The 20,157-nt window shown below is 45.5% G+C and overlaps 1 protein-coding gene across 1 annotated transcript in view; it reads right to left on the bottom strand.

Annotated features, from left to right (window-relative positions):
* Window positions 1-18,919, bottom strand: part of LOC126156517 (facilitated trehalose transporter Tret1-like) — a 67,680-nt gene extending 48,761 nt beyond the window's left edge. The window contains exon 1 of the mRNA XM_049916316.1: window positions 18,814-18,919. Within this exon, the coding sequence (XP_049772273.1) occupies window positions 18,814-18,919 (106 nt within the window). The remainder of the gene's footprint in view (window positions 1-18,813) is intronic.
* Window positions 18,920-20,157: the final 1,238 nt, after the last annotated feature.

Here is a 20,157-nt window from a genome sequence, read left to right as displayed (position 1 = left end):
GGTGTAGCAATTTTAATGGCCAGTAGTGTATTGAAAGAACCCCCCTAAAATCTTGGTGAGAACGTTGGACAATTCACAAAACTTTAAAATTCGAACCACAATCGTTTCATCATTAAGTAAAATAGACTGCAGATCCGTCGGTAAATCAGCCGCGGCTTGCTGGCCAGAAAGTAAACCGCAGTCCAATAAAATGTGGCGCACAGTGATCTATACGCATCAAGAAACACTCATTGCAGGGTCGTCCCGCCGGAGCAAGAAGCCATGCGTCATAGGGCTGTGACCTACGCGAAGACCAGTAAGGAGGACCTCGTCCCATCTACTTGGCTGTGCGCCACGGCCGCGTTGTGGAGTTTCGACAGAGCTTATTGTCTGTCACTTCCAGCCGCTCATTCTCCCACCGACGCAAGACTCTGGAGCCCAACAGCGAGGTCATAGCATGGAGAGGGATGCCACACCTAGATACCTGAGGATCAAGGCATGCCTCCTTCGCTGCTAGAGTCGCCCTTTCGTTTCCCACAATTCCCAGGTGCCCTTGTACCCAGGAGAAAGAGATTTGTGTTCGAGAGAAATGTAGGAATGAACAAGGCAATAGTCATGCTGTGACTTATTTTAGCAGACAGGTCAAAGAGGGGCAAACATACTTTTATAGCATGGTGGACTTGGAGAAAGCTTTTGACAATGATGACTGCAATGCACTCTTTTACATTCTAAACGTCGCAGTGTTAAAATACAGGAAGCGAAAGTTTATCCACAACTTGCATACAGGGTGGGACAAATAAAAGTAGCCCGGATTACTCGATGCGATTGAACATGGATGTATGCATACAAACACACCTCGTCTACGCTCGCCACGTGATCCACACCGGTTCAGACTGTAATGTGGGCTGTGTCAGTGTGCGTGGAGCAGTGCAAAGGGGACTATGGTACTCCAGAGTGGAGCAACGGGTTCGTTGCGGAAAGTTACGTGACAACAAAAGTCGTGGAAACGGTGTTGTCAGTTGTTCGCTAAGAAGTGTAATGGTGTCAAAGTGCCAGCATAGAGTGCTATGGAACGCTTAGTCCAAGTTCAAGTGGCTCTGAGCACTATGGGACTTAACTTCTGAGGTCATCAGTCCTCTAGAACTTAGAACTATTTAAACCTAACTAACCTAAGGACAACACACACATCCATGCCCGAGGCAGGAGTCGAACCTGCGACCGTAGCGGTCGCGCGGTTCCAGACTGAAGCGGATAGAACCGCTCGGCCACACCGACCGGCAACGCTTAGTACGAAATTGGCGTCAGACAGGATCCGTTTTGAAAAAGTCAAAAATACATTTCGAAAAGTGCACATACTGCAGTTCATCAAAAAATGCTTCAGAGTCCTATCAAATCAACCCGACGCCTGTCGCAAGAGACCGGCAGATCATGTCGATCATGCGGACGAATACTCCAGCTGGACCTGCACATGCACCCCTACCGAGTGTCTGTTGTTCGTGCATTAAAACGAGAAGATGCTGCTCAGGGCCTCCAGTTTCGTGAGTGGCTGTTCTCTGTGATAATGAATGGCTTGGACATGTCTTTATGTCTGATGAAGCCTGGTTTCACCTCAGTGGTTACGTCAACTTACAGCGGCAGCGGAGAATCCGTGTAACTTCCACGAAACACCACCGAATGATCAGAAGGCTGGGGTTTGGTGTGCGATGTCTGCACGTCTCGTTATTGGTCCCATGTTCCTTCGTCAGACGCTGACTTCGGTACGTTACATTGCCAACATTTTGAATCCAGTCGTGGTAGCATTAACGGAGAAGAATAACACTTACAGTTACTTCCAACAGGATGGAGCAACTGCCCATACAGCCGTCCGAACCTTGGAGCACATTTACACAATCTTCACGCCTGACGAGTTGTTAGCAGAGCAGTTCTAGGCGCTTCAGTCCGGAACCGCGCTGCTTCTGAGGCCGCAGGTTCGAATCATAAATGGTTCAAATGGCTCTGAGCACTATGGGACTTAACACCTGAGGTCATCAGTCCCCTAGAACTTAGAACTACTTAAAAACTAACCTAAGGACATCACACACATCCACGCCCGAGGCAGGATTCGAACCTGCGACCGTTGCGGTCGCGCGGTTCCAGACTGAAGCGCCTAGAACCGCTCGGCCACAACGGTCGGCGGTTCGAATCCTGCCTCGGGCGTGGATGTGTGTGGTGTCCTGAGGTTAGTTAGGTTTAAGTAGTTCTAAGTCTAGTGGACTGATGACCTCAGATGTTAAGTCCCATAGTGCTCAGAGCCATTTGAACCATTTTTGTTAGCAGAGATCAGTCTGGTCGCTGTCCTAGCTGGGCGCTCAGGTCACCTCATCTGTCGGATTACTTTGTATGGGGACCTATCAGGTCTAAGGTGTATCGCAACAACCATTATAGTCTTCAAGAACTGCAGCAGAAAATTTCGGATGAGATTGCAGCAATTCCAACAGTCCACCTTCAGCAACTCACGAACGAGGGCCGCTAAGTGCCTCGAAACGAATGGCGGTCACCTTCGACATCTGCTACAGCCAGGTTAGTACTGCACTGCCTTGTTTCCTTTCCTCTGCTGTGTTTCTTTGAACACTGGAACTCTGTTCTCCGGGCCACTTTTATTTTCCCCACACTGCAGAAACCAGACGGCCGTTATAAGGCGAGCCGACTGCCTCGCGTGTGACATTTAGGTTCGCTGCGCTTTCGCACAGCTTGGAGGCGGCTCGGAGCCGAAAGCGAGTTGAGAACGGACACCGGCGGGCAGCAGCGGACCCTCCTTCTCCCGGGCGGGTGTCTGGTGTTTATTCCGCCCGATTTGCGACGGGAACAACTAGAGCTAGAGTAGCTCTGTTGGGTCTTGCAGCATAACATTGACTCTACAGGAGGTACTTCCAATTGTTTTATTTCTCGGCTTTGAACATTGCTATTTCATGCAAAACGCCGTATACTTAAGGTGAATTAAATTAGATGATTACGCTGGCCCACATGAGTGAGGTTCTTAAATTAATTAGTGAATGCCCTTTTAATAACCATGTTTGACTGTTCCTTACTTAGCATTTAATAGTTCTGTGGGTTTCGAGCAATGTCTCATTATTGGTTTTCGGCATGTCATGAAAATGTTAACTTTATCTGCTTATGTAGGTTCTTTGCTTTTTAAAAATAATGTGCCATTGTATTTGTCTTGCCGTTTAAATTTGATTTTGAGTGTACTGGTTTATTTGTGGCTCCAGTTTTTTTTATTTCAGCCAGCGCTGAATTGGACAGAAACGTTAACTAGGCGGCCAACTGTAACTGGTTTTCAGTAGGCGTTTCTAACTTCGGCCTAATTTTGGTAGTAATTACTACCTCAAGGACTTAGCATATACTACAATATTTTTCGTCTGTCTCTGTAATTCGACCATACTCTTCAAAAAGTTTTCTCAACGTTTTCAGTAGGTTGAGAAATGCTACGAAAGTACATCTGCTGAATATTCTGGCAGATATCAGGAATGAGCACTACTCTGTGTCGCTAGAGACATTTAGAAACGAAACTCAAAAGCTTAGGTGTTATAAGAGGAGGAGGAACTAATAGGCAGTGTAATGTTTCAGTATGTCGAGCCAGCAGTGGCGGATACACATGGGGAGGAGGGGGGGAGGGCCGCCCACGCCTCCCCTGCCAGTCAGTCCGCACGCTATTCGTCGTTTCTTTCGTCAGTTGACTCGACTGAATCGAGTTATCGATTAGTTGTACTTTCCTATGTAAGAAAACAAGTCCACGTCATCGTATTTCATGCGTTTCTGTCTGGCGCAAGCTAACACATCCGGCCCGCATCTCGTGGTCGTGCGGTAGCGTTCTCGCTTCCCACGCCCGGGTTCCCGGATTCGATTCCCGGCGGGGTCAGGGATTTTCTCTGCCTCGTGATTGGTGGGTGTTGTGTGCTGTCCTTACGTTAGTTAGGTTTAAGTAGTTCTAAGTTGTAGGGGACTGATGACCATAGATGTTAAGTCCCATAGTGCTCAGAGCCATTTTTTCTAACACATCCGTAAGAGAAAAGTCGGGGCCATTCTAATGATCTCGATGCCTTATCCTGTCTGGCATTTGTTCGAGAAAAGTTGCAAATATTCTACTGTTTTGTTGTACTGACAATCTTCGCTACGTAGCGTTATAAATACTGACTATTCGCCGAATAGGAAGCCAGTTGATATTCAGAAGCATAATATTAAGACTGAAAAAAAAAGGTTCAAATGGCTCTGAGCACTATGGGACTTAACTGCTGAGGTCATCAGTCCCCTAGAACTTAGAACTACTTAAACCTAACTAACCTAAGGACATCACACACATCCATGCCCGAGGCAGGATTCGAACCTGCGACCGTAGCGGTAGCGCGGTTCCAGACTGCACTGCCTAGAACCGCTCGGCCACTCCGGCCGGCCTGAAAAATAAATAAGTAAAAAGTCCTAGTTGTGGCAAGTGCAAGTGTGAAGATTAGTCAAGAGTGAGAGTGATCAGTTGATTGTGGAGCAATGTTACGAGACTCGCAACAATATTATTACTAATAACGTAACAATAGTTTCCCATACCTAACTCGTAAAATGGGTTAGGTATGGGAAACTATTGATGCGTATATCTCCGATAATAGTGACCTTCGAGAAGATTCCTAAAAACGCATTGTTACTGTATATGCCCTCTATCTAATGCACTAGAAAAGAACGGAATCGACAATAAAAGTTTCACACACATAAAATGCCGGAAACTCCGCTTGTTTACCTGCATCTAACTAATAACCCCAAGCCGCGCGGGATTAGCCGAGCGGTCTAGGGCGCTGCAGTCATGGACTGTGCGGCTGGTCCCGGCGGAGGTTCGAGTCCTCCATCGGGCATGGATGTCTGTGTTTGTCCTTAGGCTAATTTAGGTTAAGTAGTGTGTAAGCTTAGGGACTGATGACCTTAGCAGTTAAGTCCCATAAGATTTCACTCACATTTGAACAACCCCAAGATAATGGATACAGTGCACCGTCTGACTCCACCATAGTCTCTGAGCAATAACTGACGGTACTTCCGTGACAGCTTCTTAGGAGGACCAATTTCAAACTGGAGTAAGGTTTTCAATTTATCATACACACTCTAGAAAGGTAAACTGTCGAGAAGGACCAACCATGAAGTAATATAATACGTGGATCAAAAGAAAAGTGGATTCAGGAGTGATTATTTCATGCTCTATGGACTGTCTGACGACTGCCAGTGTAAATGAAAACATTACAATTTATGCTTCAGGCACTATGTTTCTATTTAATCATCACTGTTTTCGACGATTAAATTATGATCAAGTGGAAGGAAATTTTTACGTGACTATTCCTTCTGGAAAACATTGGCGTTTTTGTGGAACATATTGGTTGCCAGTTGGTTATGTTACATTTTGCAGGTTCAAGGACCAAAGCATATGTATTGTATTCTGATGTGGGGCATCACGTAATATTTTCACTGTGAATGAATCGATACAATTTGATTTATTTATTTAGTTTGCACTTGCAAGACGCAGCGTACGCTCATGGCCTCTTGACACATTACTAGAAGAAAGTGTCAATGATTTTAAACTACCTGCAGTCATGTGAAAATGCCTTTCAAGTGATAATGACAGAGTAAATGTCTACAGCCGAAGTGGATTAATAAAAATCTTCCACTGACACAGAAAGTGTAACATTTTCGTTTACCTTTTAATTGTATCTATATTGACAGTCAGGTTGATGACAGCTTCACCATGTCACGAGCTTCTTTCGCTATCAATCTTTCTTTAGTGGGCGTTATTTTTGCCATAGTGCCTTATAACATAACTGTCCAAAAGCCACTGGGTTATTTGCAGAATTTCGTATCTTACTCGGAATTATGTCCCTTTATAAAATCTCAGAAGAGAGCATCTTGTCTCTGTATGCATTTCTTACGAAAGACGAGACAACGATAAGCGTTGAGACGGATTCCTCCCTAAGCCCTCCCACCAAATCTCTGCAGATTTCTATTCAAAATCCCTTATCTTTGCTAATCCCACTGCCAACAGCCGGGCACGTTGTCGCCGTCTTATCTGCATTTTTTGCGCAGGACTCCTCCGCGTGCTCAGATCAGGGGAACATGACGGCCGCTCTCATTTATATCTCAAACAAATGCAAGCGTACGTGTATATAATCTTCATTGTCGAATAATCCCATTTGACGCGATAATTACGATTGTGTTGTCGGCTCAGATAAGCATCGCTCTCTTTCAAGGAGAAAGAAAATAGTATCTTTCAAGGAGAAAGAAAATAGTAATCATACGGATGAACTCTGTTCTCAGGATTTCAGCTGGACAGAAGTGCTAATAAGTCGTGACGATTCGACAGCTGTCATCATCTTCTGGGGAAGAACGTCAGTTCGATATTTGTCAAACTGTAGAAACTCATCAACGATGCTTCTCGACTGGAATCCAAAGAAGAAAAGGCTTTGTTTATGCGAAAACTAAAATGAGAACTAGTACTCAATCCAAAGATTTGTTTGAACGTCATATAGTGATTTCGTAAGAACGGTCCTATTTCAGATGATTCGCACTTAACTCTTTACAATTGAGAGCCGGCTCACTCATTCAGTTACAGGGGAACACACAGTGTGACGACGATGGGGAAAAAAACTTATAGGTAACCAACCGTAAGTTGAAACGTAAATTTTTTCTGATCATTACACTTCACGTATTTCTGGGTTTTGTAGCGTTAGCTATGCAGTAAACATTTCAGTTGTTACTGCTAGATGCCCGTGCCGCTTACCATCCATACGATCTTTGGCTGAGAGCATTTTACTCATTGTTCCATACGTATCGCGCACCGTAATAACGCACGCAATTAGCTACTCCGAAAAAAGTTGACGGATCGTTCTAGACAGGATAGGTTTCGGGCACATATTTTATAAAATCTCTCTCCCTGATTAAGTATGTTCCAGTTGGGCAGTCGCTAATATGCGGATATCATCCCAAAACCTTAGTACAGTTTCGAAAATTTGAGAGATACTAAATGTACTGAGCAGAGATTAGGATGACTAAATGGACAGTCGCTTAGCCCATAACTGAACACAACGAGCAGCACATGATCCAACCCTGTCGAGCTGCCCTGGCCCTAGTCACTTCAAATCTCCAGGTCAGCCGTCGAACGAATGAGGCACTAAAGGCGACTCCGCGGCTCGTAAGGCACAAGGTGGTTTAAAATAACTTCATCGCCATCAAGGATTAGAGCATTTCTGCTTTGTTACAACCTAAATTATTTTGAGCGACCAGCATTTCTTCTTCCACGTTTGGGCTTCAGCGGTGACTTTGGTGTTCTGGTTTCTTGCAGGTTATTTCCACTGTACTTCACTATTTCTTCATTCAGATTAAATATGTTTAATTTCTCTCTTCATATCATCATTTCTCTTCTTATCAAGTGATATATAGTAAGAAACTGTTCTCTTTTGAGCTACTTAGTAACTGTCCAACATTCACATCCATAGAGCAACGTTGCCATTACTTTAAAAGCTTTAAGATGTATCTCTTCCCCTGTTTTTTAACATCCCGTTTGATTGTGCCGCTTACATACTACGATTTCTGTTTCTTTCTACCCACATCTTCATTTGGTATGTATGAAATATCACATCCAACATAGAGACATATGCTGACTTTTCACATTGTTTCGTTATTAATGACTATTTCGGCTTTAACTCGCCCAAGTCCACTAAACGCCACCACTTTTGTTTAAATTATACTCATTTGTTAATTTCACAATCAGGTAAATCATATTCTATTTCAGGCAAAGTCTCTTTAATACTTTTTAACTTTTATTTATAATATCCTGAATAATTCTTTCACTTTGGAGCAGAGCGTGTTCACCTTCCAAACTTCCTGGCACATTAAAAATATGTACCGGATCAGGATGCGAAGCCGGAAGTTTGTCTTCTTGAGCAACGTTCAAATGTGGGTGAATTCCTAAGGGACCAAACTGCTGAGGCCATCGGTCCCTAGACTTACACACTACTTAAACTAAGTTAAATTAACTTACGCTAAGGACAACACACACACACCCATGCCTGAGGGAGGACTCGAACCTCCGGCGGGAAGGGCCGCGCAATCAGTCCATGGCGCCTCAAACCGCGCGGCTGTTGAGCAATGCTCTTGCCGACTTTTTATATTAAAAATTTATTTTTATGTACACAGCAAAATGATACAAATTTCCTATAGCACGCACTTTGCAGTATATAAACCTCCGAAATGCTTGTACAGTTCTCTTCAGTGCTGCAGTTACAAAAACTGTATGAAATTAAAAATGGTGCACAATAGAACTTCAATCCTCTTTAGTATACGATCAGCCAGCTGTGATCATGGATACAACATTTCTTAGTGATTTGGTCGGTACAAAGGATGTGAAACTGGGCTGCATCCTTCAGGAAAATAAGCAGTAACTTCCGGTCCTTCTCCTCTGTCCATGTACATTACACGTATACCTCTATCCAGAGCTGAGCTAAGGGCAACGACTTTGTGTGATCACTCTCCTTATACGTAAGTCCCGCTTCCTGATGACAAAAATCAGCAGCTGAACGATTACCTTCCATAAGATGTTGGTAGGATACTGAATACTTCTGAAGCCGTCCAGAAGGTATTATGTGGAGGGAAATAGTTTACGTAAATCTTGTTGTTAAAATATATCACTGACTTTCCCAATACGATTCAATTACTCTACGGAAGTATTACGAAAATCTTCAACTGTCAATTCTGAAAAAAACCACAGTAACTGAACTATTCTTGCTTTTGAGTGCCCAGCCACGAAACCTTTCGTATTCTTCGCGGTACCGGAGCAGACGCTCAAGATAGGTATAAGTAATAGGACGCAAAAAAGCTATTTCTGTCACGTCACGTTCGCCAAATACACTTATACACGGTCCAGCCAATTAATGTGACCACTGCCTGTATTCGACTTCTACCTGCAATAATCACTCACAGACGACAGATGGCACCACTAGCAATGGAGGGTATAAAAAAGCGTGTCCGGGAGAAGCGGAAAAACATTTGGTGATTATGCCCCTTAACGGCGAGGCTATCAGCGCCCTTACACACATTAAAAGATATGAATGTTAATAAAGTTACAAATACTAAAATGTTATCATTCACACTAAGACAACGGGAAAGAATAACAGATGTTATACAGGAGACTAAAACACATGTAAAACGACGAAGAAGCTAAAAGGAGGGCACAGGAAAACATCACTGGCTGACCACTTACGTAAGATATCGTTGAGCCAGTCACCCTGTTAACACATTAAAACGATCTCCCTAAAACCTTAGAAAAAATGTTGTACAATTCACAAAACTATAAAATTATAACCACTTTCATTTGAATATTACCTAAAGTAGGGGGCAGATCCGTATGCAACTCAGTCGCGGTCCGCTGGTCAGAAAGTAAAACGTAATCCAATAAAATGTAGCGCACAGTGATCTGTACGCCACAAGGACCATACATTGGAGGTTGATCTCGCCGGAGCAAGAAGCCATGCGTCATAGGGATGGGCCTATGCGAAGACAAGAGGACCTCGTCGCTTCTGCTTGGCTGGAAGGAAATACACCACGGCCGCGTTGTGGGCTTTAGACATAGTTTATTGTGTGGCACTTCCAGCCTTTCATTCTTCCATCGACGCAAGACTCTGGACCTCAACAGCGAGACTATAGTATGCAGGGGGATGGTACACTGAAATATCTGAGGAACATGGCACGCCTCCCGGATTGCTAGATCCAACCTTTCGTTCCCCACAATACCTTTTTGCCCTAGTACCCAGCACAAAGACACCTCCTGCCCCAGTCGTTATAGTTGGAGGAGGGCATCCTATAATATGTTCTGGACGATTTTATCTGCTGGGTACAAGCCTTGTAGAGACTGAGAGGCACTCAGAGAATCGGAACAGACAAGAAATTTAGCATTGGGAGAACATCTCATCTGCTCCAGTGCCTGCAAGATCGCATGTAGTTCTGCGTCGAAGACAGTAAAGTCTTGAGGCAGTCTGACCTCAAGGACACAATCCCGGAAAGCAACAGAGCAACCAACGGAGTCACCTTGCTTACACCCATCCATAAAGACAGCTATATAGGTTGTGGTGCTCATATAAAATGTCAGAAAATGGCGCATTAAATACAGAAATAGGGGTGCATTGTCTCCTGTACTGCATTAAACCTGATTCTGGGTCTCAGCAGCAACCAAGGTGGCAGACGGTTAAAACCCTGGATTTGAGGCTGGACCTGCTCCACTCGAAGTGACTCCAGCAAATGCCGCACACGGATCCCAAACAGCTTTGTTGCTCGTGGACAGTTGGAGAAAAGGCGTTCTAGTGGCGGATGAGCAACAGCATGGCATGCGGGCGAAGTCGGAGCTGTGAGGAACTTAGATGCCTGACACACCATGTGGAGCTGCCGCCGGATGTTGAGTGGCGGTTCTCCGACCTCAGCACAAAAGCTGGCTATGGGACTGGTCCTATAAGCACCCTTTGCCAGCCGAATCCTATCATGGTGGATAGTGTCAATGATCTCCAAATAAGAAGCCCTCGCCGATCCGTACATCGTGCACCCATAGTCCAGCCGCAAATGCACGAAAGCGCCCTGTCCGCTCCCCAAGACCTGTGGCTAAGACACTTTATGATGTTCGGTGCATGAGTCTCACTGAGTCTCTAAAATGTAGGATGGTGTCCCTTATATACAGGACAGGTAAATTAAATATACGACGACAACGATTATAATGAACGATTATAATGAACTGCTACGGTCGCAGGTTCGAATCCTGCCTCGGGCATGGGTGTGTGTGATGTCCTTAGGTTAGTTAGGTTTAAGTAGTTCTAAGTTCTAGGGGACTTATGACCTAAGATGTTGAGTCCCATAGTGCTCAGAGCCACTTGAACCAATAGGGAAGGTGGCCGCGAAAGCCCCATTGGTGCACTTGTGCGAGAGTACTATGTCTCCAAATAGTGTCATAAGCCTTACTGATGTCAAAGAAGATGCCACTACAGTTACGTTAGCGTAGGAAAGACTGCTGAATAGCCGCCTCTAGCAGGGTCACGTTGTCGACAGCGGATCGGAATCTCCGGAATCCATGCTGCGTTCGCTCCAAGGTCTTTCCTACACAGCTCGTTAAGGGGATACTCCGACAACTACAGGGACATGTGCGATCCTTTTCTGGTTTGAGGAGAGGTATGAACTGTGTCTCTGTCAACGATTTGGGGAAGTTACAGTACCTGCTGCCATATAAGATGAAAACATGCAAGAAGGATTTCATTTGACGTTGCTGGCAAACGTCGAAGCATGCAGTACCGGACTTGGTCGTGACCAGGTGCAGTATCACGAGTCTCAGACAGAGCCGACTCCAGTTCCACATGGAGAAAGGGTAGTTGTCTCAGAATTGTTGGATCTAATGTCCAATTTTCACCTCTCTACAGTCGAAAGGCTGTGACGAAACGCCGGGATCCTGGCTGGCATTGACAGTAGGTTGTGCAAAATTATCTGCCATCGTCTGAGCGATGTCTTCCGGCGCTTTTTGGAGCATCCCTGCTTCAGTGCTGCTGCTATTGTTAAACGACTGCGTTCACCAGAAATCCACCTGATGGCTTAACATACTTCCGTAAAGCAAGTGGAACGGTTGACACAGTCCAAGAACGCTTGCCATGACTTTTTCTTGCTCTCCTTAATTACGCGTCGAGTCTTGGCTCTCATGACTCGAAAGGCTATGAGGTTGTCTGCTGGAGGGAGGCATTTAAATCGTCGAAGAGCCGCACTTCTGACCTGGTCGGCTGAACGGCGCTCATTTGACCACCAAGGTACAGGTCGCCTCCTAAGATGACCTGAGGACTTTGGGATGGATAATTCAGTGGCGTGATGGGTCACTCGCGTGATGCGGCCCACCACTTCCTGGACGCTACCGCTATGTTTAAACACAGCCAGCTGGCTGAACAGCGTCCAGTTGTCCCTGCTGACCATCCATGTTGGTGCCTTCTCTTCAGGTAGTGCTCCATCCAGTAGGTGACTGTGGAGTGGCAAGTGGTCACTGGAATGTAGGTCATCAATGATCTCCCACTGAACAGAGTCAGCGAGGGCTGGAGAGCAGAATGAGAGGTCGATGGCCGAGAATGATCCAGTAGCAATGCAAAAATGAGTGTGAGAACCTGTGTTGAGGATTAACAGCTCGTGCCACATCACGAGGCGTTCCAAAATCTGACCCCCAAGGGCTAGTAGAGTCAATCACCACAAAACATGATGAGTACTGAAGTCTTCCAGGAGGAAAAATTGTCGGGGGAGTTATTCTATAAGATCTGTGAGAGTGTCAGTGTCTACTGCATCTTATGGAGGTAAATACAGCGAGCAAACAGTGATCCTCCAACACACAGGAATTTCAACTGCAGCTGCTTGCAGGTCAGTAGCCAGGGGAGAGTAGAGGAATGGTGGCATTAGTGACAAACACAGTACCCCGTTCCTTGGGTCTTTCCCCCGATAGGCCATCCTTACGGTACGTGTGTAGCCTCACAACACAGGAATGTCAGTATCTTTAAAATGTGTTTCGTGTAAACACAAGCACAAGGTTCAAAAATGGTTTAAATGGCTCTGAGCACTATGGGACTTAACGTCTGAGGTCATCAGTCCCCTAGAACTTAGAACTACTTAAACCTAACTAACGTAAGGACATCACACACATCCATGCCCGGGGCAGGATTCGAACCTGCGACCCATTCAAGTTCCAGCACAGCGTGGGAGCCATTTCATCGGTATGGTTTTAATTTACCTCTATCTTTGCACCGAGAAGGTGAAGCACTTGTAGAGCGAGGGGGAATGGAGGGGCTACCTGGCTCTGAGGCATCTAACCCAATGATATATTCCTTATCAGTCAGATGTGCCAGAATGGCGTATGACGGTGCCTCGGACAGCTTTTGAACCAAACGTCATCCTTGCATCCCTTCGAGGATGAGGTGGAAAGGGGGTGTTCGGAGGCACTCTGCTTTCGTGTGTCTCGTCGATGCCCACTGTGGAATTGGAGCTTATCTTTTCTGTTGCGGCTGCTAGGATTGCTTTATTAATTTCGCCTTGGCATGTAGACATGCAAGTAGAGGTGATTCTGGTGGATATTAGCTAGCTGGACGTCGTCTACATCGAAGTGTCCACCTTGGGAACAGATTTGTGTACCGTGGCAGAATAGAAAGTGGCAAAGACACTACCTTATATTCTTTTTTGTCTTCAGCATAGGGGATCTGATTGACCACTTTTATTTCCTGTATTTTGTATTCCTTAGTAAAAAGACAGGGCAATCTCGGCTCCTGGCTGGGTGACTCCCAGAGCAGTTGATGCAAATCATCGGAGACTGACAGTCAGTCACAGCATCAATAGGCTGCTTTTCCGCACTTCCAGCAGGTCGCTTCACCTCCACAACTCATTGTTGTATTGCCAAAACGCTGGCGTTAAAGCACCACATAGGGTTTGGTCTAAAGTTAAGTCGAAGGAACCCTTCCATGTGTTCAGGCAGCGTCAGAGAATTGAATGTGACAATGAAAGTGTCAGTCTTTTCAGTTCCTTCATTATTCCTTCGCGTTCGTTGTTCTACAGCTACTATCCCCTAGGATACCCATTCTTGCTTCAGTTCCGCTATACCCAAGTCCCTTATTTCACGATATGTGAACATGCCTTTGCTGGAGTTGAAAGAGGTGTGCATCACAACAACGATATCATATTCACCCAATTTGTGCAATTTCTTAAGAAGTTCAACCTGCTTTGACCGGTTAGTTTCGACTAGCAAAGAACCCTTACATAAAAGTTTAATAGACCTTAACGTGCCAGCAAGTCCTTCCAAACTTTTCCTTCTTCCTCTTCATTACCAGATACACATTATTATTTATGACCCCGTGTTCCCTTTACTTAAGTCCTGATCATTCTTATTATCAGGTGGGCTAGCCTCTCTCATTCTATTGGATGAGTGGATGTGAATACTCTCAGGCCGTAAATTCATCGCAGTGGGAGGAGAAGAGGAAGATTTCGAGGGTTCCATCTCGGCCCCACGAGCAGCTAGGGAAATAAGCATCCACTCAGAGCCCCGCGTATCTGAAAAAGCCGTATACAACTGAGGTGCGGCAGGTTCCTCAGAGGCTTCCCGCTAACGACTGTTCCACCTCTACAGCCATGCATCTCGTCAGCACGCAGCACACCTCGAGACTGAGTTTTTTTTTTTTTTTTTTTTTTTTTTTTTTTTTTTTTTTTTTTTTTTTTTTTTTTTTTGTAGAGGTTTATTCCATGCTCGCGATCCGGGCAATCAAGCCAAAATGCCCATTCCCTGTGACGCACAACATTGTACTACCGCACCGCACGGTGCTGCTGGCTGAAGCATGCCCGCAGCTTACACTGACAGTCCCCAGCTCAGGAACCAGATGGTCGCCAAGTCTGTATTCAGCAAACGAATGCTGAGCCACAGTTGAATCGTAATGCGGAAACGGATCGATTTATCTGCCGTCCAAAAGGGCATGATCATTGGCTTTCAGGCCAAGGGCGGAAGTATTTGCGAAATGGCTAAATTGTTCGCTTGCCATGATTAAAGAATGCAGTGCATGGAAGCTACCTGTACGACTGCAGATCGTGAATCCCGTCTGGATAGGTAAGCGCAGTGTCCTTCTTTCTATTTGTCTTCACTTTGATGACACTATGTTCGCCGTAAAACCAAAGATAATTTTTCTACAGGTCTTCACTTTTAACTTGTTTGTGAGGAGGAAAGTTTAAGTTAACAAGGAGAATACTGTGCGCACTCTATCGCCAGTAACCGCACCTTCTTGTTTACCTACCTAATGCTGTAAGCTCCAAAAGCTGAAACGCGTACCTGTTTGTTCATGTTCCACAGAGTTCGCTTTTCGGCCGCACGTCGGTGTTACCGGGTCTGCTCAGAGTTTGAAATTAATTTCACCTCGCATCCTGAGGGCGCCGTGCCCTATCCTGATGGCAAAGAAATGACCGTGATGGTGGATTTACGGCGTTCAACATCATGATCATCACGGCTCTAACTGGATATCAACATTCATAACTCGCGGCTTGAATGATTTCAGTCCTCATACGCCTAACTCTACCATCTGGTGAGCAAGATGTATGAAACAGGCGAAATTCCCTCAGACTTCAAGAAGAATATAATAATTCCAATCCCAAAGAAAGCAGGTGTTGACAGATGTGAAAATTACCGAACAATCAGTTTAATAAGCCACAGCTGCAAAATACTAACACGAATTCTTTACAGACGAATGGAAAACCTAGTAGAAGTCGACCTCGGGGAAGATCAGTTTGGATTCCGAAGAAATACTGGAACACGTGAGGCAATACTGACCTTACGACTTATCTTAGAAGAAAGGTTAAGGAAAGGCAAACCTACGTTTCTAGCATTAGTAGACTTAGAGAAAGCTTTTGACAATGTTGACTGGAATACTCTCTTTCAAATTCTAAAGGTGGCAGGGGTAAAATACAGGGAGCGAAAGGCTATTTACAATTTGTACAGAAACCAGATGGCAGTTATAAAAGTCGAGGGGCATGAGAGGGAAGCAGCGGTTGGGAAGGGAGTGAGACAGGGTTGTAGCCTCTCCCCAATGTTATTCAATCTGTATATTGAGCAAGCAGTAAAGGAAACAAAAGAAAAATTTGGAGTAGGTATTAAAATCCATGGAGAAGAAATAAAAACTTTGAGGTTCGCCGATGACATTGTAATTCTGTCAGAGACAGCAAAGGACTTGGAAGAGCAGTTGAACGGAATGGATGGTGTCTTGAAGGGAGGATATAAGATGAACATCAACAAAAGCAAAACGAGGATAATGAAATGTAGTCGAATCAAGTCGGGTGATGCTGAGGGTATTAGGTTAGGAAATGAGACACTTAAAGTAGTAAAGGAGTTTTGCTATTTGGGGAGCAAAATAACTGATGATGGTCGAAGTAGAGAGGATATAAAATGTAGACTGGCAATGGCAAGGAAAGCGTTTCTGAAGAAGAGAAATTTGTTAACATCGAGTATAGATTTAAGTGTCAGGAAGTCGTTTCTGAAAGTATTTGTATGGAGTGTAGCCATGTATGGAAGTGAAACATGGACGGTAAATAGTTTGGACAAAAAGAGAATAGAAGCTTTTGAAATGTGGTGCTACAGAAGAATGCTGAAGATTAGATGGGTAGATCACATAACTAATGAGGAAGTATTGAATAGGATTGGGGAGAAGAGAAGTTTGTGGCACAACTTGACCAGAAGAAGGGATCGGTTGGTAGGACATGTTCTGAGGCATCAAGGGATCACCAATTTAGTATTGGAAGGCAGCGTGGAGGGTAAAAATCGTAGGGGGAGACCAAGAGATGAATACACTAAGCAGATTCAGAAGGATGTAGGTTGCAGTAGGTACTGGGAGATGAAGAAGCTTGCACAGGATAGAGTAGCATGGAGAGCTGCATCAAACCAGTCTCAGGACTGAAGACAACAACAACAACACGCCTAACTGCTGCCACGATTCCTCAGAAACAGATGTTAGCAGGTTTCTTCAGATACCTCGCTATGACGACACAAATTTGTGGTTCGTAGCCACAAATCGTTTGGAGAATCATCTAAATGACATCATGGCTGTTATATGGATGACTGACTTCTTAAACAGAAAGCAAGGGCCGTGTATCTATTCAGAACTCACTGCCTTTCTTTCCCAAACACTTCAGGTAAGAGACGTGACACTTCACAAAATTTTAAAATGCGTAGCTGTTGTCCGCTAGAATATCAAGAAGTCTCCTGCTAAGCACAGGGTTGCCTTTATGTCAGTATATAAAACGTATGTTGTTAAAATATGAAAGTGGTATTCCGCAGGCTTCCCATAGTGGTAGACCATGCCGCGAGAGCAGGAATCTCTCTCTCAGTGGACAGTGTGCTTTCCTTAAACTGGTGAGCACCACTTTGTTTCATTGGTGTGGCCGCGGGGTAGCCACGCGGTCTAGGGCGCCTTGCCCCGGTTCGTGCGGCTACCCACCCCGCTCCCCTCCCGTCGCAGCGTCGAGCCCTCCAGCGGGCATGGGTGTGTGTGCTGTCGATAGCGTTAGTTTAAGTAGTGTGTAAGCCTAGGGAGCGACCTCAGCAGTCTGGTCCCATAGGAACTCACCACCACCATCATTGGTGTGGCTAGCATGAAATTCACCACGCATGGGTGGCCTATCTGATTAACTACAGCTTGTTATTTATTGCCCCCAACCACTCGTCTTCCCACTGACGTATGATTCATCTGTTTGACAATGAAATGATACCGTCCAAGGGGACGACACACCGAATCACAACGTCTCCTCTACTCCCTTCTTTGCCTGTTTCGACAGCTGTAACATTTCTCTGTATGCCATTGTGTACCGGTACCCAGTAATATACCATCTCTTTGTCTTTGTTTTGAATTTTCTGTAAATCATGTTGGACAGTCTGAATCGTTTCTCTATCGGATATATTTGCTACATAGATTGAAAGGCACTGAGAGATTCAGAGTGGATGAGAAACATTCTGTGCGATTACATCTTCCTAAAGACGCCGTGTCGCTTGGCTTCCGGAAATCATTCGATATAGGTCCTAAATGCCGCCTAATCAACAAAATGCGAGGGTACGGAATCTACTGAGTGACTGGATTGAAGAGTTCCTACCAAACTCAGCCCAGCAAGTCATTCTGAACGGAGAGAAGTCTTCAGGTGTAAAAGTAACTATGGGCATGCTCCAAGGAGGCTTACAGGACCATTACTTTTCACAAAATATGTAAACGAACTAGTAGATAACGTCGGAAGTTGCATGAGGCATTTGGCAGATGACACTGTTGTATACAGAGTAGTGCCGACGCTAGAAAATTGTAGCGAAATGCAGGAAGGCTTGCAGAGGGTCGACGCTTGATGCAGTGGCAATTGAACCTGAACGTAAACAAACGTAAGGGATTGCAAATCAATAGACAGGAAGTTCCTTCACTGTATTATTACAAAATTCAGAACAATGGCTGGAAGCATTTGCTTCCATAAAATATCTAGGACTATGGGTACTGAGTGATCTGAAGTGGAACGACCACATAAAATTGATCGCGAGTAAGGCAGATACCAGACTGAGACTGATTGGAAGAATCGTCAGGAAATGTAATGCACCCACGAAGATGCTAGCTTAGAAAACATTTCTTCGGCCAATACTTGAATACTGCTCGTCAGTATGGGATACGCACTACAGAGGAAATAGAGAAGATACAAAGAAGATCAGTACGTTTCATTACAGGTTTATTTAGTAAGCGCAAGTGTCACGGAGTTGCTCAGCCAACTGCAGCGGCAGACGCTGCAAGAGAGGCGTTCTGCATCACGGCGTGGTTTGCTGTTGAGAGCGTACATTCCTTGAAGAATCAACCAATATATTGCTTCCTCCTACGTATATCACGCGAAATGACCATAGACATAAAATTAAGAGAGCTTCGAGCCCACACGGAGCTTTAACGGTAACCGTTCTTCACATTAACCATTGGCTACCGGAACATGTGAAGTTGTAAGTGACACTGGTATAGAAAGTGCCCTATGCCATTCACCGTAAGGTGGCTTGCGTTGTAAACGTGCAGAAGTACGTAGGTGTATACAGAAGGGATCCGTATATCTCGGCACCGTAACTTGTAAAACGAGAAACCAACCTACCATCGCTTTTGCGGAAACGGCATTGCTCGATCTATTCGTCCATGTTAGTAAATAGTGAGGTTGTAGCCTCGAGTCGTAGTTCAGCAGTGTCACCAACTGAATTTGGCTGCCGAGACTCATTTGGACAGCTGCTGTTTGTGCTGAGCGACTTACCAAACCACGAGGCCTGGTCGGCGTCCAGCTGGTCCTGGTCGTCCTGCAGCTGCGGCAGCGCCACCGCGGAGAAGGCCAGGGAGCCCCCAGAGCAGACGGCGCCCATCACCGCCACCACTCCCACCAACACCTGCACAAACATCAACTACGCTTTCATATCTGTGCCGTCGATGGACGAAGGCCCATCATTGGTAGACACCAGTTTTAGTTGTTGCGCCACAAGCAGCTGTAACTACGCCACGCGATCGCCAGAGGAATTACAGAAGTCTACAGAAAGCGTTGGAGCCCCGTAAATCTCCGTCATCGAAGTGCTACAATCTACTCTTTTACGTTCGAAATTGGATGTTTGAAACCGCTACCCCTTCGCATCCGTATATTATAATCGACGCAACATTCATCGATAGAGTGTCATCCACACATCATGAGGCTAGCTTCTCCTGCCATGCACGGACACTACCTCCGTAGCCGCACCGCAGTACGACGACCAAACCGTCTGGGTGAGGACATCCCCTGGAACTGGTGCTACGACAGCAACAGCCGCAATCTACACGACACTAGCTGCTACCTGGACAACAACATGGGCAACAATTACCTGTCAGACGTTCGCTGGACCACTCGACAACTCTCCAGCACCACCCACGGTGCCACCGACCGACCAGGCAACATTATCAGTATCACCAGCAATCGCAGTATCAACCACAATACCGTCAACAGCGTCATCAGCCGCAACATCGTCAGATGGGTCACAACCAAATTGCCAGCAGCGTCATCAGCCGCAACATCTCCAGCAACAGCCACAACAACATCAGCTACAGCAACGGTACCTTCAGATAAACATTCCCTATCCCACAATTTTTCTTCATCGCCCAACATAAACCAACTACAAAAGCCAAGAAAAGGCCTATTACAAATGAGTGCCAGAGGACTGAAGTAACCGTATCAGATTCTGATGACATGCATGCCGAAATCACTCCAGGACCTCACAAGCCAGTAGCTTCCTCTTCCTTTTTATTAAGCAGATGCGACCCTGAATTCCTAAACCTCAAGACACTCCCCAGTCACATTCAATGATATTTACTAGCATTGCAAATCCAGCAACTCGTCCCCAGGCCGGACTCCATCATCATCAAAACTAATGACCTACATAGCCATTCAGCCGACCGGTGTGGCCGAGCGGTTCTAGGCGCTTCAGTCTGGAATCGCGCGACTGCTACGGTCGCAGGTTTGAATCCTGCCTCGGGCATGGATGTGTGTGATGTCCTTAGGTTAGTTAGGTTTAAGTAGTTCTAAGTTCTAGGGGACTGATGACCTCAGATGTTAAGTCCCGTAGTGCTCAGAGCCATG

Source organism: Schistocerca cancellata, chromosome 2 (genome assembly GCF_023864275.1).
Source record: "Schistocerca cancellata isolate TAMUIC-IGC-003103 chromosome 2, iqSchCanc2.1, whole genome shotgun sequence".
Taxonomy (NCBI): Eukaryota; Metazoa; Arthropoda; class Insecta; order Orthoptera; family Acrididae; genus Schistocerca; species Schistocerca cancellata.
This window is presented reverse-complemented; position numbering and strand designations above follow the sequence as displayed.